The sequence below is a fragment of the Chaetodon auriga genome, chromosome 13, assembly GCF_051107435.1.
Source record: "Chaetodon auriga isolate fChaAug3 chromosome 13, fChaAug3.hap1, whole genome shotgun sequence".
Classification (NCBI taxonomy): domain Eukaryota; kingdom Metazoa; phylum Chordata; class Actinopteri; order Chaetodontiformes; family Chaetodontidae; genus Chaetodon; species Chaetodon auriga.
Window position 1 is genome coordinate 17,208,531 of NC_135086.1, and position 19,989 is coordinate 17,228,519.

At 42.8% G+C, this 19,989-nt stretch overlaps 1 protein-coding gene across 9 annotated transcripts in view; it reads left to right on the forward strand.

Annotated features, from left to right (window-relative positions):
- Positions 1-19,989, forward strand: part of mcf2lb (mcf.2 cell line derived transforming sequence-like b) — a 36,732-nt gene that overhangs the window by 10,120 nt on the left and 6,623 nt on the right. For 7 of the 9 annotated variants that reach the window (XM_076746616.1, XM_076746619.1, XM_076746623.1 and 4 more), the window contains exons 2-21: positions 4,563-4,646; positions 6,383-6,497; positions 10,169-10,259; positions 13,600-13,719; positions 13,865-13,981; positions 14,399-14,548; positions 14,654-14,778; positions 15,772-15,886; positions 15,982-16,101; positions 16,523-16,714; positions 16,871-17,062; positions 17,169-17,328; positions 18,138-18,199; positions 18,282-18,367; positions 18,520-18,586; positions 18,672-18,787; positions 19,173-19,242; positions 19,341-19,433; positions 19,522-19,614; positions 19,730-19,855. In XM_076746616.1, the coding sequence (XP_076602731.1) occupies positions 4,563-4,646; positions 6,383-6,497; positions 10,169-10,259; positions 13,600-13,719; positions 13,865-13,981; positions 14,399-14,548; positions 14,654-14,778; positions 15,772-15,886; positions 15,982-16,101; positions 16,523-16,714; positions 16,871-17,062; positions 17,169-17,328; positions 18,138-18,199; positions 18,282-18,367; positions 18,520-18,586; positions 18,672-18,787; positions 19,173-19,242; positions 19,341-19,433; positions 19,522-19,614; positions 19,730-19,855 (2,294 nt within the window). Of the gene's footprint in view, positions 1-2,180; positions 2,399-4,562; positions 4,647-6,382; positions 6,498-10,168; positions 10,260-13,599; positions 13,720-13,864; positions 13,982-14,398; positions 14,549-14,653; positions 14,779-15,771; positions 15,887-15,981; positions 16,102-16,522; positions 16,715-16,870; positions 17,063-17,168; positions 17,329-18,137; positions 18,200-18,281; positions 18,368-18,519; positions 18,587-18,671; positions 18,788-19,172; positions 19,243-19,340; positions 19,434-19,521; positions 19,615-19,729; positions 19,856-19,989 lie in introns of those variants that run through there. The other 2 variants (XM_076746622.1, XM_076746618.1) reach the window with 2 other exon arrangements.

The window sequence follows — 19,989 nt, forward strand, 5'->3', positions numbered from 1 at the left end:
GGTGGTGTGTATGTGCTTGTTTATGTGTGTATGGGACTGTTGGAACAATGGGATGTGTATTTTCTCATTAGCAGAGCTGCTTTGTCAGTAAAAAAAGGCAGAAAAAGCACTTTGATTCACCTATCGTATATTGGTTTTCATAGCAGGGAAAGATCAGATTTTCATTTTAATGCAACATTAAAACAGCAATTTCTGGTATCTTCTAATTATCAACCACGCAGTGCAATGCAAACAAATATGAGTCAAATAAACATCAAAAGCAATATGAGCCATTTTCAGTGAGCATCATAATTCTTGTTTTCCTGTTGGGACAGTGTGGCCTGTGTATGTGTATACATGTATTTCTCTGTCTTTTGTAAGATCTTTGTGACATCATCGATACTTATAGGTCTGAAATGAGTGGTTTCACTCTATGCTGTCTTTGATGAGAAGTACTATAGTATCTGAAACCGGCTCTTCTTCTCTCATTGTAATGACCAGAGGGCCTGTTATTGATTGTATATGTGTGAACAGTCAGTGGCAGCTTGGAAGGAAGTAATGAGACTACTAGGAAAAAGGGAGGAGAGACGGTGGAGGAAAAAGTGACTGAAACTCAGATCTTCCAGGAGGGGATTTTTCAGTAACAGAATAGCCTTTTCCTGCAAACAAAGTGGGTTGGGGGTTTTGGCTTGATTTGATATGTGTGGGAGTTGCTGGGGGCAAGGCGTGGCTGGTTGAGAGAGGTTGGGTCAGAAAGAGGAAACTGATGGAGGTTTCTGTGTGAACTTGATTCCACGAGGAGTGTGTGAGTGCCTGTGAGCACTCTGCAGATGGATAGACAGTTGTAGCTTTGTGTCCTCAGGCAGTGAGTAGCCATTATCAACATGACGACGCTGCTTTACCAAGTTACCAACATCACACATATGGTCATTTATCTGGTCTCATTTCCACTTCCCTGACTCCTGTTAAGTGTGCACACCTGTGCTTGAGGTTAAATTAAAAGAAAGGGGAAAAGGAAGCGGTGTCTCAGATGTCATCTGTAGATTTCAGCCAGTTGTCCCGAATCAATATCTGTCCAGTACAGATTTCAGAAATAATATTCAATCAATAGAGGAGAAGGCTGGTACTCTTTTCTTCAGGTCTGGTAAGAATAAGAGAGACAAAACAGATTTGGTTCTAAGGGCAGATCATTTTCCCAAGGCAAAAAGTATTACAAAAACTGGCACAGTCCATGAGATCAATACTGTTTACCCTCTATAGGTAAGCATTTCATTCATAATAGATGAACTAGTGCAACCTTTGCCATATCACAAACAGGAGCATGTCCAGTGGAGGAGCAGAGGAAAAAGCTGTGAGTGTAAATGAATTCCACCTCAAACTCTGTATCAGCCTCTGAGGTCTCCTGCTGTCCTGCAAGATTTAAAATACCACTTGAGTGAACAGCCACATTTGTGATGTCAAAAACTTGGCAAAGGTGTTTTGATGTCACTGAGCTCAGCCCCCCAGTGCTCATCTCTTCTCCTCGTGGTGATATCATAGAGTTAAAGGCCTATGAAAGGGGCATCCTGGAAAGGCTCAGTCGTTCACAAGGAAGGATGGAGAGAGGTTCACCACTTTGTGAACACATGATTGTATGAAGGAGTTTACTACATGGACTCAGGAACACTTCATAAAACTGCTGTCAGTAAACACAGTTCTTTTGCAAGTTCTTGCATTCTGTTTTTATTTACGTTTCACGCAGCTGCTAGATGCTATTGGCTGTTTTAGACAAAAGCCTCTTTGAAATTAATGTCATGTAAATTAATGTAATTATCAGCTGAGTCAGGTGATACAAAAAGGTGCTTCACAGTAAAGGAAGGATAAGAGAATTGTAGTGTACACGAGTCAGTGGGCTTCCACATGTAAAAACACCAGCATGGCCCTTTAAGTTTCCTGACGAACTCAAACCTTTGACCGATGTTGTTTTGATGCAACAGGCATGGCACCAGCTGGTCTCATAGGACAAAGGTTTAAAGGAGGCAGGAGGCTGAAAATGCCAGACCAAGATGACACACTTGAATGAATCCTGTACTCAAACAGTGTGTGTGAGAGAGAGCGAGAGATAGAAAGTAAGCAGTGAATGTCAGTGTACTGATGCCCTCAGGCCAAGTCACCTGATAGGTCTCACTGCCAAACAAAGAGAAACAGCAAGCCTTCTTGGTTTGCTTAAACTGGAGTCAGAGGAGGGTTCAAAGTAGAGGGGCTGTGCTCGTAAAGAGGCGAACAGGCGGGATAGCATGCAGGACAAAGAGGAGAACGACATCCATAATGATGATGGATATTTTTTGTGACACTCTGAGATGGACTGACTGTGAAGACAGACTAGGTGGATGAGTTTTGGCTCGGAGCCTGATGTCACGACTCAGCCAGACATCGCAGGGTAAGTATGGTGCCACAAAGGGAAAGTAGCTAGGACAGTGTGTATTCATTTACTCTATCTTGTCAGTATAGTTCTTAATATTCTCGTTTATTTGGGACGTTGTGTGGGTTTTATGTCTTTTTTCTTGGTCATTCAAATTCAACAATCAGACAAAAGAAGCTAGAGTCTTCACTTGTTGCCTTTATACTGTCTCTTAAAGTCCTGTGGGAGGAGCAAAAGCCCACTGAATTCCCACCTTCCTCAGCATGAGGGGGTTAGAAATGTCTCTGTGCTGTATGCAAGGGGGCTGTTTCTCATGGCAGTTTAAAATGAAAATGCACGGGGATCATTTTTGACCGCTTGTCCTAAATGTTTTTTTCAAGCATCTTTAAATCAATGATAGTCATGAGCTTTATAAATAATAAAACAAGATACTATTTTCGATCCAGAAAGACATCGATCTGTATTGAGCTGCTCATTTCCCAGCGTGACAGTGATGTGGTGCTTCTGTCTGATTTGCCTCAGGATAAGAGAGCAAACAAAGTCAGACTAAGATGAAAAGTCAACATTACTCTTGACTGTCGCTTTGATCTTCGAGCTTTTCTGGTCCCGAGATGCTCCTCCTTGTCATATATATGAATTGCAGTATCAATATTAAGTTTTGTGGATGGTAGATTTTAAGGTAGCAGAACTGCAGCTCTGGCTCTGGGTATCTTGGTGTGCTAGAAGTGCTTTTTTGTCGAAAATGGAAAAGTAGAGGTCAGAGCTGTGTGTTTTTCTTGACTCTGAACTACATCCAGTCTGTCCTGAGATGTGTCCTCATAGCTTTAATGACACAGACGCCTACAGAGCCCGTTTTGGCTGGGAATAGGTATAAAATCTGCGCCTATCTTTAAACATCCACTTGGCAGAGGTGCCAAGGAACTGAGCAATTATTTTCCAGGTTCTGAGACTCACCAGTGTCGAGCTGCCCTCATAGAAAACATCTTAACACAAATGTTTGCAGATCAGAATGCCTCAAGGAGTGATACTGAAAATGACTTTACCTCTCAGGAGCTTCTCACAGACCTGATTTCCCTCCGGCGTCTCGGTATGACGTCTACTTTTAAAACTGATAACAGGCGGCTGTTAGTAAAACATGCAGCTGATTTGGTTTGTTCTAGGAAGGATGAATAGCAAGCATAGATGCCACAAATGTAAACAGACACATTCTCACAGCAGCAGACCATACAGTGAATCTGAAACCATATTCCACTTGTAAAATGTAAAATAATAGGACGTGTACCTTTTTAGGTTATGTAAACATGGAGGGTGTGTGAGAGCTAAACAGTAACATTATAGTCCTGCAGCAGAAGAGCTGCACTTTGCCAGTTTTTCTCTATTGATCTGTTTTGTCCTTTGCTGCACACCTCTCATGTTCAAGCTGAACTGTGGCCAGTTTTCATTCAACGAGTAGTATCGAAAGTTCCTCGAATGCAAATCAATGCATTCGCTGGATATCATAGAGAGACTGCATATGTTTAATGCGTATGCATGAGGCCTAGCAGCTGGCAGACACAGCTGTGACTCAGTGTAACAGACCTCTCTTATGCACTCATTTTGTCAGAGTAAATATGCATATTTGTGGTCGTCTTATCACTCGGACCACAATGGAAATATCGCGTCTTTTCCTGTATCCACACTACTGTTACAATGTCCAGCATATAATGACACACTGTACAGAAGGTAAAGAGCCGTCTGGCCAAAAAGTCGCTGGCTAGACCAGTTACTGCCCAACCTCCAGATTGATCCCTGGTATAACAAGAATCTCCATCTCCTACTGAGGTGATGAACCTTAAATCTGATTAATTTAATCCTAATGAACAGATCTGTGGGGATCCAACAGCAGGTCTCCAGTGGCACAGTGATCAGCATTAACCTTAATGTGCTTGAAATGTTACAGCCATAGTTGTATTTTTTTGGAGGTCATGATCCTGTCTCTCTATAATGTGTATGTAAAATCAGCTCTTTATGTTGCCTTTATGACTTGATTATGTGTAGAAAATGCAAGATGGGACCAATGTTTTAAACATGGCAATTAGAGAAACTTCATAATCAAACAGACTTGAGAAATGATCTCCGGGCTTCCTCCATACTGCACAACTTCAGCTCGGATGTTACATTTGCATTTCTCTCTTTTCTCCAGATGAGATCATGCAGCTGGACAGCAGCCCCCTTCGTGCCGCTGACATCACCCCTGACCTCAAGAGGCAGTTTGCCTTCCTCTCAGGTGACACTTCAATGTCTTTCTCTGTCTGTCTGTCTGTCTGTCTGTCTGTCTGTCTGTCTGTCTGTTTGGGCATTTGGGGATTTGTGTTTCTATTTTCTCCTGAGCGGCACTTTTGCCTCAGTTCGTCTGCCGTCTGTCAGTTCATCTCTTCTTTAGCACACGGCCAATCGTCTGCCTGTCTGTCTTATCTCTGCCGTCCTGGGAGTCGTTTGTATTTTAAAGACTCCACTTGATATTTGCACAGTTGATGTGAGCTATTTTCTCCTGGCAGCTATAATTTGCCATGCAAATGTCACCTCTCTCCTTCCTCTTCTCTGTCTGTGAGGTTTTGGTCCAGACAGACCGCCTTGTTGTTCTGTTACCTTATTTGTATTTCCCTTCCTGCATGTCCACCTCATGATAAACATCATGTTTTCATCTCCACAAGCCTTATTTTTTTTTTTTTTGGCATAATTGTGACATATATCCACCACAGTGCTGTGAAAGCTGCCCACTCTGTGTGTCAGGGGTCACCTTGTGGCTGCAGCAGAGTCGGGAACCATTTCACAGATAAAGATCCGAGCAGACGCTGAAACCATGACCATGCACTTGCTGTTGCTATAGCGATGAGAGAAGAAAAGGCAGACAGATTGATATTCAAGTCACATGCGCTGACAGAGCAGCTGTTCTCAGGGTGTGTGTGTGTGTGAGAGAGAGAGAGAGAGATATTGATGTCAACACCAATTACTGTGTGCAAACATGGCAGAAGTGATGTGTTTCATCTCTTTTTCTCTGGTCATTTTTTTTAATTTCACTTTCTTTACATGTGTAATAGTTGTGTAATCCACCACTGAGTCTAAAACACCGTCTGCCAACAGTTTCACATGAAATACTTGCTGTATTCGTGGTTTTCTCTGTGCTCTTCTCACTGGTTTGAGGTGGGCGGAGCTCTGTCAGCAAAAAGGCGCTGTCACAAACTTCTGTGCACCAATCAGGATTTAGCAGTATTCAAATCTGAATTATGGCCGTTGTGAGGCCACCGCTGGTCAAATCTGATCAAACCACACCCACACAGCTCAGAGGAAGCAGATCAGCTGAGTTTTGTGAAAAGCTCATAAAGTTTAAATTGATTATTGAGGATGTTTTTCCAAACCTTACCTCTGTTGCTTGTCTAGTCACGAATTAAAGAGAGATCCTTGTCATTGAACCCACAGGCTTCAGTGTATTTATGATAAGATGGGGGTGTGAGATGATGAGGCAGTTTTTCTGAATATTTATTTTTAAATGAACTGTTGGCACTTGCATTGTGCCTTATTTTTCCATTTTTCTATACATTGACACATTTCTTATTTCTGAATCCTCATTAGTCTAAAATGAGCAATTTATCTGGATTGGAAAAAAATACATTTAAGTCAAACCACTTGCTTTTTTTTGTTAGTTTGACTGTTTTAAAATGGAGGGTTATGAGACTATATAGTCTGTTATGATGGATGTTGCAGGGGTTTTTTTTGTACAGCCTCCAGTCATGACAGACACAGCTTTAACATTAGTGCCTCCATGTGGCTGCAGCTTCCTCACTGGATTCTGACTGGAACACGTCACAAAGCATTTTCCCCGTCAGCCTGACTGACAGACTGACAGCATGAGAGCTATTATTACTTTATCTCCCCAAGGAGAGACACACAAAGCATTCTTACATAACTCCTGTATATTCATGTCAGAAGTATCAATGCCTCCTCTTTTCTTCTGTTTTCTAGGAGGTAGAGGAGATAATGGCAGCCCCATCATTGTTTTCCCAGAATTCCCTGCTTTTGGAGAGATCACGGATAGAGAGTTTCACAATGTGCTGACCTACCTGACTAGCGTGCCCAGGTAAAGTCCCTCACACACACACACACACACACACACACACACACACACACACTCAAACACTCACTTTTTAAATACCACCCACTTTGAGAACTTTTCTGCTCGTTGATAGGTTTTCTTCCACAGTCCGAAAACATGCAAGTGAACTGAAAGTATATGGATTTGGGAATGGATGTAATAAAGTGAGAGAGGTGATGGAGATGGACATTCTGCCAGTAGGTGGCAGTGGATACTTAAACACAGTCACTCTGTGAAGATGTAGGCTGCAGAGGGTTTGTGCAGTGGGTGAGACAGTCAGTGTATTGCATAAATATCTGTAAGCGAACAGTGATTCCTTTATTATTAAGATGGCAAATTAATAACCCCGGGTCTTTATCAGCCTTCTGCAGATTGTCTTTGTACACATGGATAGGCCACATGAGACAAGAGGGGGAGGGGAAATAGTCGAAACCATCCCTTTCTCCAACTCTTCCTCTAGAAAACCATCCCCTGTCCCATTTTCTGTGCAGTCTCTTTCCTCCTTTGACACTGTCCTCACCATTTAGTCTTGTTGTTTCTTGATTTAGCTCTCCCCCCGGCTGTTCCACCCTTCCTTTATCTTGCTTGGACTGGCAAGTGCATAAAAATAGAAACTACAGTGATTCTGACTGTTTGAATGTGAATAATGCATACAGCAGCTGAGCAGAGCTGTGCTCCGTGTGTGATGAATTCACATGAACACCTGTCCACACGGCCATGTGTCTGCATGAAGGCTTGTAGACTGTTGAAGAATTTGCCAGTCTCGTCTTTTTCGTGTCACTTACTGAAGATTTATTCAGTTTTAATCAGCAAGTCCAGCCTATTTCTGCATTCCAAGACATATTTCTACTTCAATCAGGCTTTCACTTTTTAAAATGCTCTTATGTAAATTGTGTTACAATTCAACTTCTGGGCAATAACAATATTTCTTTGCAAATCCAGCTGGCAGGTCGATATCATTTGCATCAATTATGAGTGTCTAAATTTACCTCCTTCATGGTCACTGAAGAAGGGTCATCCACAGGGGTGACACAGCGCTGAGCCTCAAGCTGTAGTGAATACAAAAGCAGATGGCTCGAGCCACCTGAGGGGCCGACACCCCCGACAGCACACGCAGCCCACAGCCAGGAGCAACGTCCAACAACTGTATTATGACCTTGAACAGCTGCTGCTGAGTTTAAAACAAAAACCTTTGGATCAATATTAATGGCAGACATCATTTCTCATGTTATTTCTATCATACATGTGTACTTGCTTGTTATCATATTATATATTAACTGTAAATGCTTTTTTTTTTTTAGCACAGGCTGACTGCTTGAATGTGTTTCATTTCAGTTTTGTCATATGATTTTCTGGATCCTAATTAATTTAGGTTTAGCCTCTACAACATATAAACACACTCAGTTAATGAATTAATAGTTATGTCCTTTGTCAGACCGTGCTCCCATCTCTCTCCCTTCTCCCTGTTTATCTCTCCGTGGCTTTGCATGCATTCATGGATCTAGTTTGGATAATTGGTTTTATGTTAAAGAGATACAGTTGACACTAAGATCCCAGAATCGAAACACACGCACCCTTGGCTGCTTAATCTGTTTTTAATTTAAAATACCAGTGGCCTGACATTCAAGCAGCCACTTTCTCTGCTCTGTTCAGTACGACAGAGGAGGGGGGGGGGGGGGGGGTGTAGCAGTACGTGTGTTGCTATGTCTGCATATGCATTCATGCATCAAATTTCCCTCATCACCGCATTGCTATTAGGCAGAGCTTTTTCACAAGTCACAGCTAAACAGTTTGCCCCGAGAAATCCAATTATTATGAGGACACTCGTGCATGTGCAGCAGCAACATCACCATGCAAGTTCTATGAATTAAACCGTTTATATATGAGACTGTTTACAATACAATATGATAACTATTCAAAGTATTAATGATTTATAACGTTCATGTGTCCATTTACATTTTTGTAACCAACCAAAATTCTGAATTGTTATTTATATTTTAGTATAAATACAGAGTTGATGCAAAATCACAATCCATATATGATGCTGATTATTTATTCATCTATTTATAAGGTGTAGTTCCCTTAATAGGCATTTACATTTAGTCACTGAAAATCTGCCATGTCGTAGCTTAATTTACACCCATAGTCCCAATATATAGGATATGACATATATTACTTAAAATATATGTATTTTATATTATTATTATTGTTAATATATATTACTTGGACACAAGCAGAAGTCACCTGACACACACAACACACAGTTTGGGCCATTTCATCGTCTTCTCCCTCAGCCTCAGGTGCTGTATTTTCATCATAAACTGCCCTCTCATCTCAGCAGCTGTAAATGTCTTAGAGGCAGAAAAAGTCACCACTCTCCCTCTCTCCCCCTCCACCTCCTCCTCTTCCTCCTCCTCCTCTTCTGTGGCTGAGATGTAAAGCAGTTTGTGCTTTGAAAGCCAGAGTGGCTTTGAGAGTCGGTGTGGATGATTGAGTGCAGAGCTGATGGAGGAAGAGAATAGGAGAAGATGAAAGGAGAGGGAAGGTGCAGAAAAAAGGATGAGAAGTACCACTCTAAATGTAGATGTCACAGTGAGAGAAAGTAGAGGCACCATGAATAAACATTCTGTATTGAAATGAAACCCTCATGCTTACAGGAGCATCCTGGCCTGTCCCCTCCCCTGACATCTGTAAAGCTCTGCCAACTGGCTGCTAGAGCTGCTCATAACTGTGCAGCCCTCTTGTGATAGGCCAGTGTCTCTGCAGCTCCCAGTGTCTCATTGGATGGCTGATAGATGCAGTGCAGGGGGGACAGGCTGGATGCTGTGACTGTCTAAAACATTTGGTTTCCTCTCCTTCAACCAGCACAACATACTTGGAACCGCCTCTGAGACACATCCTCATCTCCCGTGCTTTATTTTGCCTTTATTTTCAGAAGGACTGCTCTTTTAATCTGCTGCCACCCTGTTCGTGTATTTAGTAGTTGCAGAATGGTGGACATGAAAGCCAACACTTGAGGATTACTTGGATATTTCTGCATGACACACAGTGCTGGGGTGCTCATGTGCACCTATGCTGTAGGGGCATCATGTTTTCATGTATGTATATGGGAGCCTGGTGGTCAATGATAATTGGTGGAGTGTAAACCATACAGCCTTCCTCTTTCCTGGACCAGAGAAGACAGCAGTGGAAGGAGGGGGGGGTGCAGGGAGAGATCTGGGGGACTGGAGGCCAAGAAAACTGGAGGTGCTTCACGGCTTCTCCTTTTATGGACTGCACCGGCTGTCTAAGAAGATAAAGAGCAGTGTAACAAAGCAGCGAGCTGTGAACAGGCATTTAGGCTCTCTGCTGTCTCACTGTGCACACGCCGATAGAAAAGAACATGTATGTTTTTCTGCTTCTGCCTATGTGAGCTCTTGTGTTTACTGAGGGCTTTTCTGTTCCTAAAAGTGCCCATAAGTAGTCATTACGCTGTAGGACAGACATTGTCCGTGGCCCTCCAGACAGCTCTGCAGGGTCTGATTTAATATTTTCTGTCAGTGAAAGCTAAAAGTTGATCCCCTGTCTCCATTCACTTTGCTGTGAAATCAAGCTCTGCTCACCTCATCTAGCTGGGTAGAATAGATCATTGTTAAATTTGTGAACATGTGTTCCAGTTTGTCTTCGACTGATGTGGGTTTCATCCTGGTCATCGATCGCCGGCAAGACCGATGGGCAGCCGTCAAGGGGACCCTGCTTCGCATTGCAGTGAGTTTGTCTTTGTGTGTGTACGTTTGACCACGCACTTACTTTCTGTCTGCATTGTCTAGTGTTTTGAGAAGGGGTTTGTCAGGCACAGAGAGGTGGTCAGAGCATCCACATCTCTCTCCCACAGCTCCACCACTGATATCACTACCACCCTGTGGGGGAGGTTAATATGAGCCAACCCCGTCCTTGAACTCTCTCCCATCACCATCGCAGCCTGCCATGTGTTTCCATAGCTACAGGGACAAATAAACAGTCACATGCCAAAAAAAAAAAAAAAATACAGGGAGACGACGTTTCTTTTGTTCACTCATTCATCACCTCTGCATCACATTATTTACTACTGAAAAATGTATTTGCACATCATAAATGGCCAAAAGGGAATTAAGATACTGAGTCTGTTTAATTAAAGGATAAATGATACTCGCCAGGTTAAAGGGCACGCTGTGTTTCAGGACGTTCATTTGGCAGTGTAATCAGTTGCTGAATGCTTCTGCAGGAAGCAAAACAGTTATCACCACTTTCACTGCTGCTTAATTGTTTATTACATCCTGTTTTTTAGATGGAGAACTGATAGGGAATGCAGTGGTGGAGCACTAAAATCAGGGTTCTGTTCTTTTTCATTAATTTTAGCTGTTTTTCTCGTCTTGGAACTGAAATGCTTATCTTCTCATCTGTGCTTTATGTTTTCTGTAGGGGGTTGTGGAAGCGTGGGGGAGAATCACCCTATCACACAATCTCTCAGCATATTGCTTTTTTGGAGGCTAAAATAATAAACATTTAGCACGGTGATTCCCAGCCAGTGTAGTGCAGACATGTAAAAACAGAGGAAACAGAGGGTTTGCATTTTTCAGACATGTTACATATTAAAAAGTAATTTAATGCCAAGGTTCTACATAAAATAACAATGTTTTGGGTCATTTAGATCCTCACAGCATCATGAAGGCAGCGAAGCAATACCTCAATGCAGAGAGCGATATAAGATGAAATAACTGAGAGAGAGAATGAGATGAATATCACCACCCGTGGTCTCGAGAGACGTGGGGGACCACATCGCTCATTTCAAATTAAATCAAGCCTTATTAATCCCACAAGGAGGACTTTTACAGGCTGACAGGTTGGTAATAGGAGGCATTCACTCGTCCCTGCAATAATGTCCTGTTTGGGATGATTCAGCCAGGCTGCTAAATGGATGATGATGATGATGAAAGCTGGTTCTCTTTAAGCGGCTGCTGTATATTTGTAGTGGAGAGTAGTTCATGAGCTAAAGCAGGTTGTAGTCAGAGCATACACTGATGTATTCACTCAGCGAGGTTATTCAGTCACTGTGTCTGTGTGTGTGTGAGAGAGGGAGAAGTGAGGATGTTGAATGTTTACACTGTCAAACGACGGCCTTTGTCTTATTGTGTGTCTGTGTGTATAAGCTCACTTGTCTATACATTTGCTTATGTGAATGTAGGTCAGTGTCTTTCAAGGAAACACATGGCTGAGTTTGATCTGATGACAGACAGAACGTGTGTGTTATAGACTGGTCCTAATTAAGTCTGCAGAGTTACTGTCAGTCCCTAAAGCATACCCCTCTGGCTTGTCATTTATCTGGCGTCTTTAAGGCTTTGTGTGTGTGTGTGTGTGTGTGTGTGTGTGTGTGTGTGTGTGTGTGTGTGTGTGTGTGTGGGTGGGTGTGTGTGTGTGTGGGGGGGTGTGTGTGTGTGTGTGTGTGTGTCTACTTTTATCTCTCAGCCTATCAGTGACAAAGAACAAAGGACAAGTAGACCATGACCATGACTGCCAGTGACAACAGATCCAAGCGACACGGTTGAACGCTTAGAAGCTGCATTATACATTTAAAGGTTAAGGTTGGGTGTATTCTGTAGTGTTGCAACTGTCAACAAAGCCCATGAAAACAGCGAAAACAACAATGCCTCAGTGCATCTCTCAATATTTTCTGTAGTTTTTAGCATACTTTACACTCAAATCTCTCAAACAGGGTATCAGTCAGTGTACTAGTGAGGATTTATGGCACCAGGATGGTGTATGTGGGACTGACTCAAAATAGACTGCAGCACCCACATTCATCATAATGAAGGAATATATCACCCAACAGTTTGACTCATTCATGTGTTTTTAATACTTTATGGACATTAACAGAGCTGTGTGGCACAGAGGAATAAGATATATCACGCTTTGGCTATACACGGAATTCTTGTTGGCAGGATCAGGATCAGTTTTTAATTTGCATTTTTTTTATGGATTTATTGACAACAAAAAAAAAAATATAGATTCTTGCCAGACATCCTTTGGGAAAGCAGTTTCTGAATGTGCTGCACAACATGTTTAAACCCTTTAACCGTAAATACACAGAATATAATAAAGTCAGCAGCATGTCCCACAATAACTTTCATTTCTCCAGATGGTGTGGGACCATTTCCACACTGCTCCTTCTGGTTTTGGCGGGTCAGAAAGGACAAACACTGAACTGATTTATTAATTCCATTAACAGTGCCTATCCCAAGTGGTTTCTATTACCGATGTATTCACTGTCATTTCTGCTTAGACCAGCATTCCCCAACTCACTCGGGAAGGGAAGCCAATCCGGCAAACCGTCCATTTAGGTCATTAGCTGATTAAAGTTGCATTAACAATTGCATTGCCTCAGGAGGGGAGATCAGTGTCCACTCTCATCATTCAACTGCTTTCAGAGCAGCGGTTAGTCTGTCCGTAAGGGTCAGTCATGACATTTTAATTGGCATTTTATTGGTTCTATTGGCTGAGCTGAGTTTGTGGTAGCTACAACATAATACCTTAGATTTTAGCAGGATAATCTGACAACATCTATTCTTTTCTTTGCCTTTAGTTGGGACATCTTTGGTTTATGCCGTGTATGCACATGGAAAACCTTTCCTTGTGCATCATTAACAAATGCATCAAAATCATGCCAGTTTAAGTCTCCATTGTGCAAACAGGGTAAAGAATACATGTGACTACACACACGTATGAGTTGGTGGTGACTCTTTCTACCTCATTATTCATGCAGAAGTATCTCAGAGGACATGAAGATTAATGTCCCTGCCGCAGGACGGTGGCCGACACCCCCTACATGTTTCCCATTCTCTTCTACTCTACACACTCCAAATACATGCCTGAACCATGCGAGAGCATCACATGGTACGCAGAGGGGCAGACAATGGGAAGGAGAAATATAGGAGATGCAGGCTGCCAGCAGACAGAACAGAACATGTTGTGCTCAAGTGTGATTTATAATTGACTGGAGGAGGGTGGAGGAGCATCCTGCCTCCTCTGTTGCACAAATGACAGTCAACTGATATCAACTCTCTCGTTTCAGGGCTCCTTCCCAGGGAACCTCCAGCTGGTTCTGGTTCTGAGGCCCACCACCCTCCTGCAGCGTACGCTCTCTGACATCCTCTTCAAGTTCAACAAGGATGAGTTCAAGATGAAGGTGCCGGTGCGTACAGTCACTCTTACCTCTGGAAACACTGTGTCAGTGGTTCATATATCCAGTCCAACTTATTAAGAAAGAAAATTTCAATGCAATGCTCATAAAATGTTAGATAATATAATAATTATGAAACAATATGTAACTGTTTCAGGTGATCATGCTGAGCTCAATAACTGAGCTGCACTCCTACATTGACCGCACCCAGCTGACCCAGGAACTTGGGGGAACACAGGAGTACTGCCATGAGAAGTGGATCTCTCACCGCACTGTACGTAGGCTGTATACACCACCTCAGTGGTTAGCATGTCCACAGAACACTGGAACACTCTGCCATCCCAAGGCAGTTTATGAGCAAGATATACAAATACATACAGTGAAACGAGTCCATGTAAAAGCTAAAAACAGATAAGAGAAAGTTTAATTTGAGATACTCAAACTACCTCTTTGCTGGCTGTGTCTTGCATACATGTCAACATAGTGCAATAGAAGATAATAAATGGTAACGACATAATCAAAACATGGCCATTACTCGAGGGTGAAACGGTGAAACCCACCATTAAAAGTGTTTAATTTAGTAGAATTGAGAAAAGCACAACAGCAATGAAATGTGCAACCAGTAAAAACTGACTTTGACTCACCATGAGCGTGCAAGCTGACAGGCTTCGTTGTGTCTTGTGTGCATCAGGCTATTGAAGGCTTTGCATTGATGGTAAAGAAAACAGCACAGACCCTGCAGTCGTTTGGGACTGAGCTGGCTGAAACTGAACTCCCCAATGAAATCCAGGCCACAACCATCCTGCTGAGCACACACACCAACAAGAAAGACAAAATGAAGGTAACGGCATTAACACACACATACATAATGTCTCTGTATATATCTGTCTATAGTCCATCGGGTGTGTATATTAGTGATGTATTTTCACTCTGTGTGTGTATGTAGGAGGATCTGCTGGTGGCTCTGGGTCAGGGCAGCAGGCTGCTGGAGAGCATCAATGAGCCCGTAGTGAGAGACCCCGACCACAACATGAACCAGGATGAACTGGAGAACCTGGCCACAGTGCAAAGGTTAGGACCACTACAGATGATGGAGCTGCAGGATGGCTTCTAAAAACCAGCCTCCGCGCTCTTATTCTCCAGAAGAAAAAACAACCATTAGCATGAGCAGATGGAAGTGATAATGTTTCAGCTGTTTAACACATCTGCTTTCTCTTTTCTAACAGTCAGCTCAGGTTCCAGCCATTATACATTAGCACATATCCTCAAAGGAGAATGATTAAGATTACAATGACACACTATTTGGTTTACTGTTGACACTTAAATAATGAGGTGTCAAAACGTACATATAGTGGCACTGTGTCACTGTTCAGAAACTGAATATAAGGCGTGCTTTTTATTATCTTATTGTCTTATGTGAATTATTAAAAATAGACAGCTGATTAAAAAGTCAAGTAATTTATCACGTAAACTGATAATTAGTGAGACCATTTATTAAACAAATGTATAAAACTTTTTCTATTTACAGCCTCTCAGTGTATTGTTAAAACATACTGTACTCTGTTGATTTCTGATGGGTATTTGAATTTATTACTTCTTATATTTAAACTATTTAAACAAACTGATTAATATTCTACCTCTAACCATTGCATAACTAGACATTTAAGACACACGCTACCATTTCATGGTAACTTATCAGCTCTGGACTAAAGATATAGTTCTATAACTGTTGTTAATCTCATTTAACTGCCTGCCATGTAACATAAACTAAAGCCAGCAGACTTTTTTGGTTTGTTGTTGCCGGTGGCAGGTGATTTGTTCAGGGCTGATACTTGGCAAGGCAGTGTGCTTTGAGGTCAGTCAGTGCAGTATTTAAAGCAGCACTGAGGGCACTGATCCCCGTGTCAACAGGCATTAGCTCTACATAACATGCATACATGCAAACACACAGAAAAACTATCAAATGTATCAGCCATCATCCCCACTACATTTCCTGCTCTATTCATTTCTCTTTACTCTCTCCATCTCTTGCTGTTCAAACGTCTTCCTCTGCTCCTCTTTCAGACTGCTGTCTCAGTTGGACGAGACGGAAAGGGCTTTCGATGAGTTCTGGGTGAGGCATCAGACCAAACTGGAGCAGTGTCTCCAGCTGCGCCACTTTGAGCACAACTACAGAGAGGTGAGCTGGAGCCTGTTAGCTCAGGTGAAATCATCCTCACCTGAGTCCACATCCCTGTTTAAGCTCGGAAACTGAGTGTGGTAGTTCTGCTGCAGGTGAGGGCTCTGCTGGAGCAAGTGTCTGAGAAACTGGCGACCTTCTCCGAGGTGGGGATCAGCCCAGCCCACGCTGACCATATCTTCTGTGAACTCACCACCTATGAGGAGAAAGTCTGTGTAAGTGATACCCAAGCCCTCACAATTAAAGCTTTGTCTAACCGTGATGTGAATAAATGAATAATGTCTTTATAATGTGAGTTTGTTGTAATATAATTCTTGATTGTTTCTGAATAATAATTCATAGTACTCTTATTTCAAGCAGAGAGTGTATCGCTTTTCCGAAGCTGCACAATACATCAAGCACTTTTTAATCCTGATCTGGATCCAGATCTGCATCAAAAGACAAATTTCAATCAGGTTGATTTTCCTGATGGTGGCCATGATTTTGGGGTAATACTTAAATCCTGTATAGAAATATTCGGGCTTTGTGCAAGAAGAAATGACACAGCCGTTACAGCATGGCTATATCAATGTATCGTGTTGCTGTGAAGCGCCACCTATTGGCAAAAACCGTTAATCACTCCACACTGGCCCACAGGAGGTGCTGAACAGAACCCTGTCGTTGGCCCGTGAGGGTGATGAGCTGATCCAGAACTCCCACTACGCTGAGGACTCCATTCAGCCCAAATGTAGCGAGATCAGAGCAATCAGTGAGAATGTGAGCAGCAACCTGAGAGCCAAGAAGGACCACCTCCTCAAAGCCATGGAGCTGCACCACTGTTTGGAGAGGGTAAGGAGACATACACACACACACACACACACACACACACACACACACACACACACACACACGCACACACACACACACACACACACCCCCAGTGTACCTGCCTTGTTTTGCTTCTTGATATTTTATTGATTCTTCCTCCTCCGCTGTCCTCCTCAGGCTTCTAAGTGGGTTGATGATGGCATATATCTGCTGGCGTCTCAGCCAGTAGACAAGTGTCAGTCACATGAGGGGGCGGAGTTAGCCCTGCAGGAGCTGGAGAGTTACCTGGATAGTGCGGCCCAGAACCAACTGACAGACCTCAATACCATCTGGAGAGAATATGAGGCAGTGCTCAACCAGCAGTTTAGGGTAAGACTCATATCAATGTGCTGACAGAAAAATGACTTCAATAAGCATTTGGTATTACAGTACATGTCGGGTATTGACATTCATTTGATAACTTCCTGCATATCAGGATCAAGTGGAGAAGGTGTTCCAGAAGCAGACGTCCATGCAGGAGATGTTTGACAAGAGGAGGGTCAGCCTGAAGAAGCTAGCAGCCAAACAGACCAGGCCGGTGCAGCCTGTAGCCCCCAGACCCGAAGCCTTCATCAAATCCCCTCTCAGCTCGCCTGGTCAGTCCCCACACATCCACACCTGAACCATTTATTTCACACAATGCAGAGCCTATTCAGACTCTTCTAGAGGCTTTCATGCTCTTCATTCTTTGCTCGGCACTAATATTATTCACATTATGTGTAGCCCTCAAAGGTACATTATCAGGCTCCACATTTAGACTCCATTTTCAGTAGCCCTTGAATGTGTGGTGGAGTGGATGGATAATATGACTCATTTGTAGTTTATACTGTACCTTTCCTGTCAGCCATTTTGGAAAGCTACATTTTAGGAAAATGTTCATTGCAGACATAAAAACCCAGAGATTATACGTAAGGGGTACAAGTACTGAGGTACTTGTGAATTTAGAAATGTTGGTGATCTCTTAGCATCCATAAAGTTCACACTCGAGGTTTGAATCTTATGGTTTTAAAAGAAACTCCTCTATTCACTTCATATTATATTAAATATTTTGTTGCTCAACAAATTGTTCAAAGTATCAAGGTGTGTTTACAGCATTATTTAAGGTAAAAACACATGACAGTAGCAGTATCAACAGCACCAACAGCATCAAAAAGATAAACGGTATGTTACAGGTGCCTAATCAGTCATTAAGGTCTAGATCGATTACATTGAGATTATTTATACGAAAAGAAAAATGAGAGATTTAACTAAAAATGCTAAAATTCATGTTATCAGAAACTTTGCATGCAGCCTAGAAAAAATAAGATGCCTCGAATATAACTTGGATAGATAACCGACCTGCGCTGACATCAGTGGAAGGGTGCAGCAGGTCAACATCCTGACTCTCTTTCCTCCTCCCCTACAGCACACCGAGCACAGCAGGAGAAAAACTGCCCGGAGACAGACTCTGGGAACAACTGTGAGAAAGTGAGTGGAGCTTACATACTGCTCTCTGAAGTTTGTATTTGTTTGTTGTGCATCACGTTGATCCAATGCTTTTCCCCCCCAGGAAAACGGCCCACTGCACAACGGAGACAGTAACAGCAGACATGCCTCTCTGTCAGAGGAGGAGGAGAACCTGGCGGTGCTCAGGAGGTGAGGGATCAGCCGCCACTCTTTCGCCTGTAATCAAATTACACGGCAGATGGACTCTGTGAAAACAGTTCTCTCATTATTTCTGGAGCTGCGAGTGTTTTTCCTGAATGTGCCAGCCCCAAATCCTTCATTTTGACTGCGTCTGTCTGCAGGCACGTCATGAACGAGCTGCTGGAAACTGAGAGAGCCTACGTGGAGGAGCTGCTCTGCGTCCTGCAGGTGTTTGTTCACACCACCAAGTGTTTGTTCTTCTCTGGCTTTCACTTGTGTCTCAGTTTCATATGTTGTTTTTGTGTGTTTACAGGGATATGCCTCTGAGATGGATAATCCAGCAATGCTTCACCTCATCCCTGCTCCTTTGCAGAACAAGAAGGAGGTTCTGTTCGGCAACATGCCGGAAATCTACCACTTCCACAGGAGGTGAAGGAGCGCCATCTGCCTGTCGTTCATGATATCAATGCACTGTGACTTTACATGATGTTAGCCTCACTGGAGCCCTTCCAGTGGAGAAAACATGATGGAGTGCCAAATAGACTGCCCACATGCAAGAAATTAGTCAGTATATAGGGTAATATAGTAACAGTTAATAGCTCCCTGTGTGTTTGTATTACAGAGGTGTAGTAAATGCATCACGACTTTCACTCACCGCATGCAGCTGGTGCATTTTTTATTTTTTCTACCCCTCAAACAACCTGAATCCACCACTGCTAAGCCAATTAGCACTTTATTCAGATGCCAGTATCTTTTCTTGCATTCTTCATCATCTTCCACTCTTTTATCAGTAACACGAGTTTGTCATTTCCAGGACGTTTCTGAGGGAGTTGGAGCAGTACACCGACTGCCCAGAGTTGGTTGGAAGGTGTTTTCTACAGAGGGTGAGTGAATTATGAGATTTTGAGCACAGAGATATGAATTCATCCGTGCTGATGGAGAGGTTTCTTGAATACAAATGGCTTTCGCTGCCTTCCTCCAGATGACAGATCTGCAGATCTATGAGAAGTACTGCCACAACAAGCCCCGCTCTGAAAGCCTTTGGAGGCAGTGCTCAGACTGCGCCTTCTTCCAGGTGAACAGACAGGCAGCACCTTTAATTTTTTACATAAATATTATTTGCTGTGTTTTATCTGACACGATTCTCTCTTTATTTCCATCAGGAGTGTCAGAAAAAGCTGGAGCATAAACTGGGCTTAGATTCCTACCTGCTGAAGCCTGTTCAGAGGATTACCAAATATCAGCTGCTACTGAAGGTACGGTGCTATCAGGTCTCCATAAATCAGCTGCACTGTTAAGCTGTCTTCTCAGTGAGGTTTCTGCTCAGTCATTGTTATGAGCTGCATGTTTATTGTCTTTTTCTGACTGCAGGAAATGCTGAAGTACAGTAAGAGCTGTGACGGCGCTGATGACCTGCAGGAGGCACTGACCTCTATCTTAGGCATCCTCAAAGCTGTCAATGACTCCATGCACCTCATCGCCATCACAGGATATGAGGTGAGACACTAAGCAGGAGAACAGATGCTTTGTATAGGACACTGAGGATGATACAGGGTTTGTACAAAGTCTTGAAAGTTTGGAAAATGCAGAATTTTAACTGTGATTTTTATTTGCTTGAATTCGAATATACT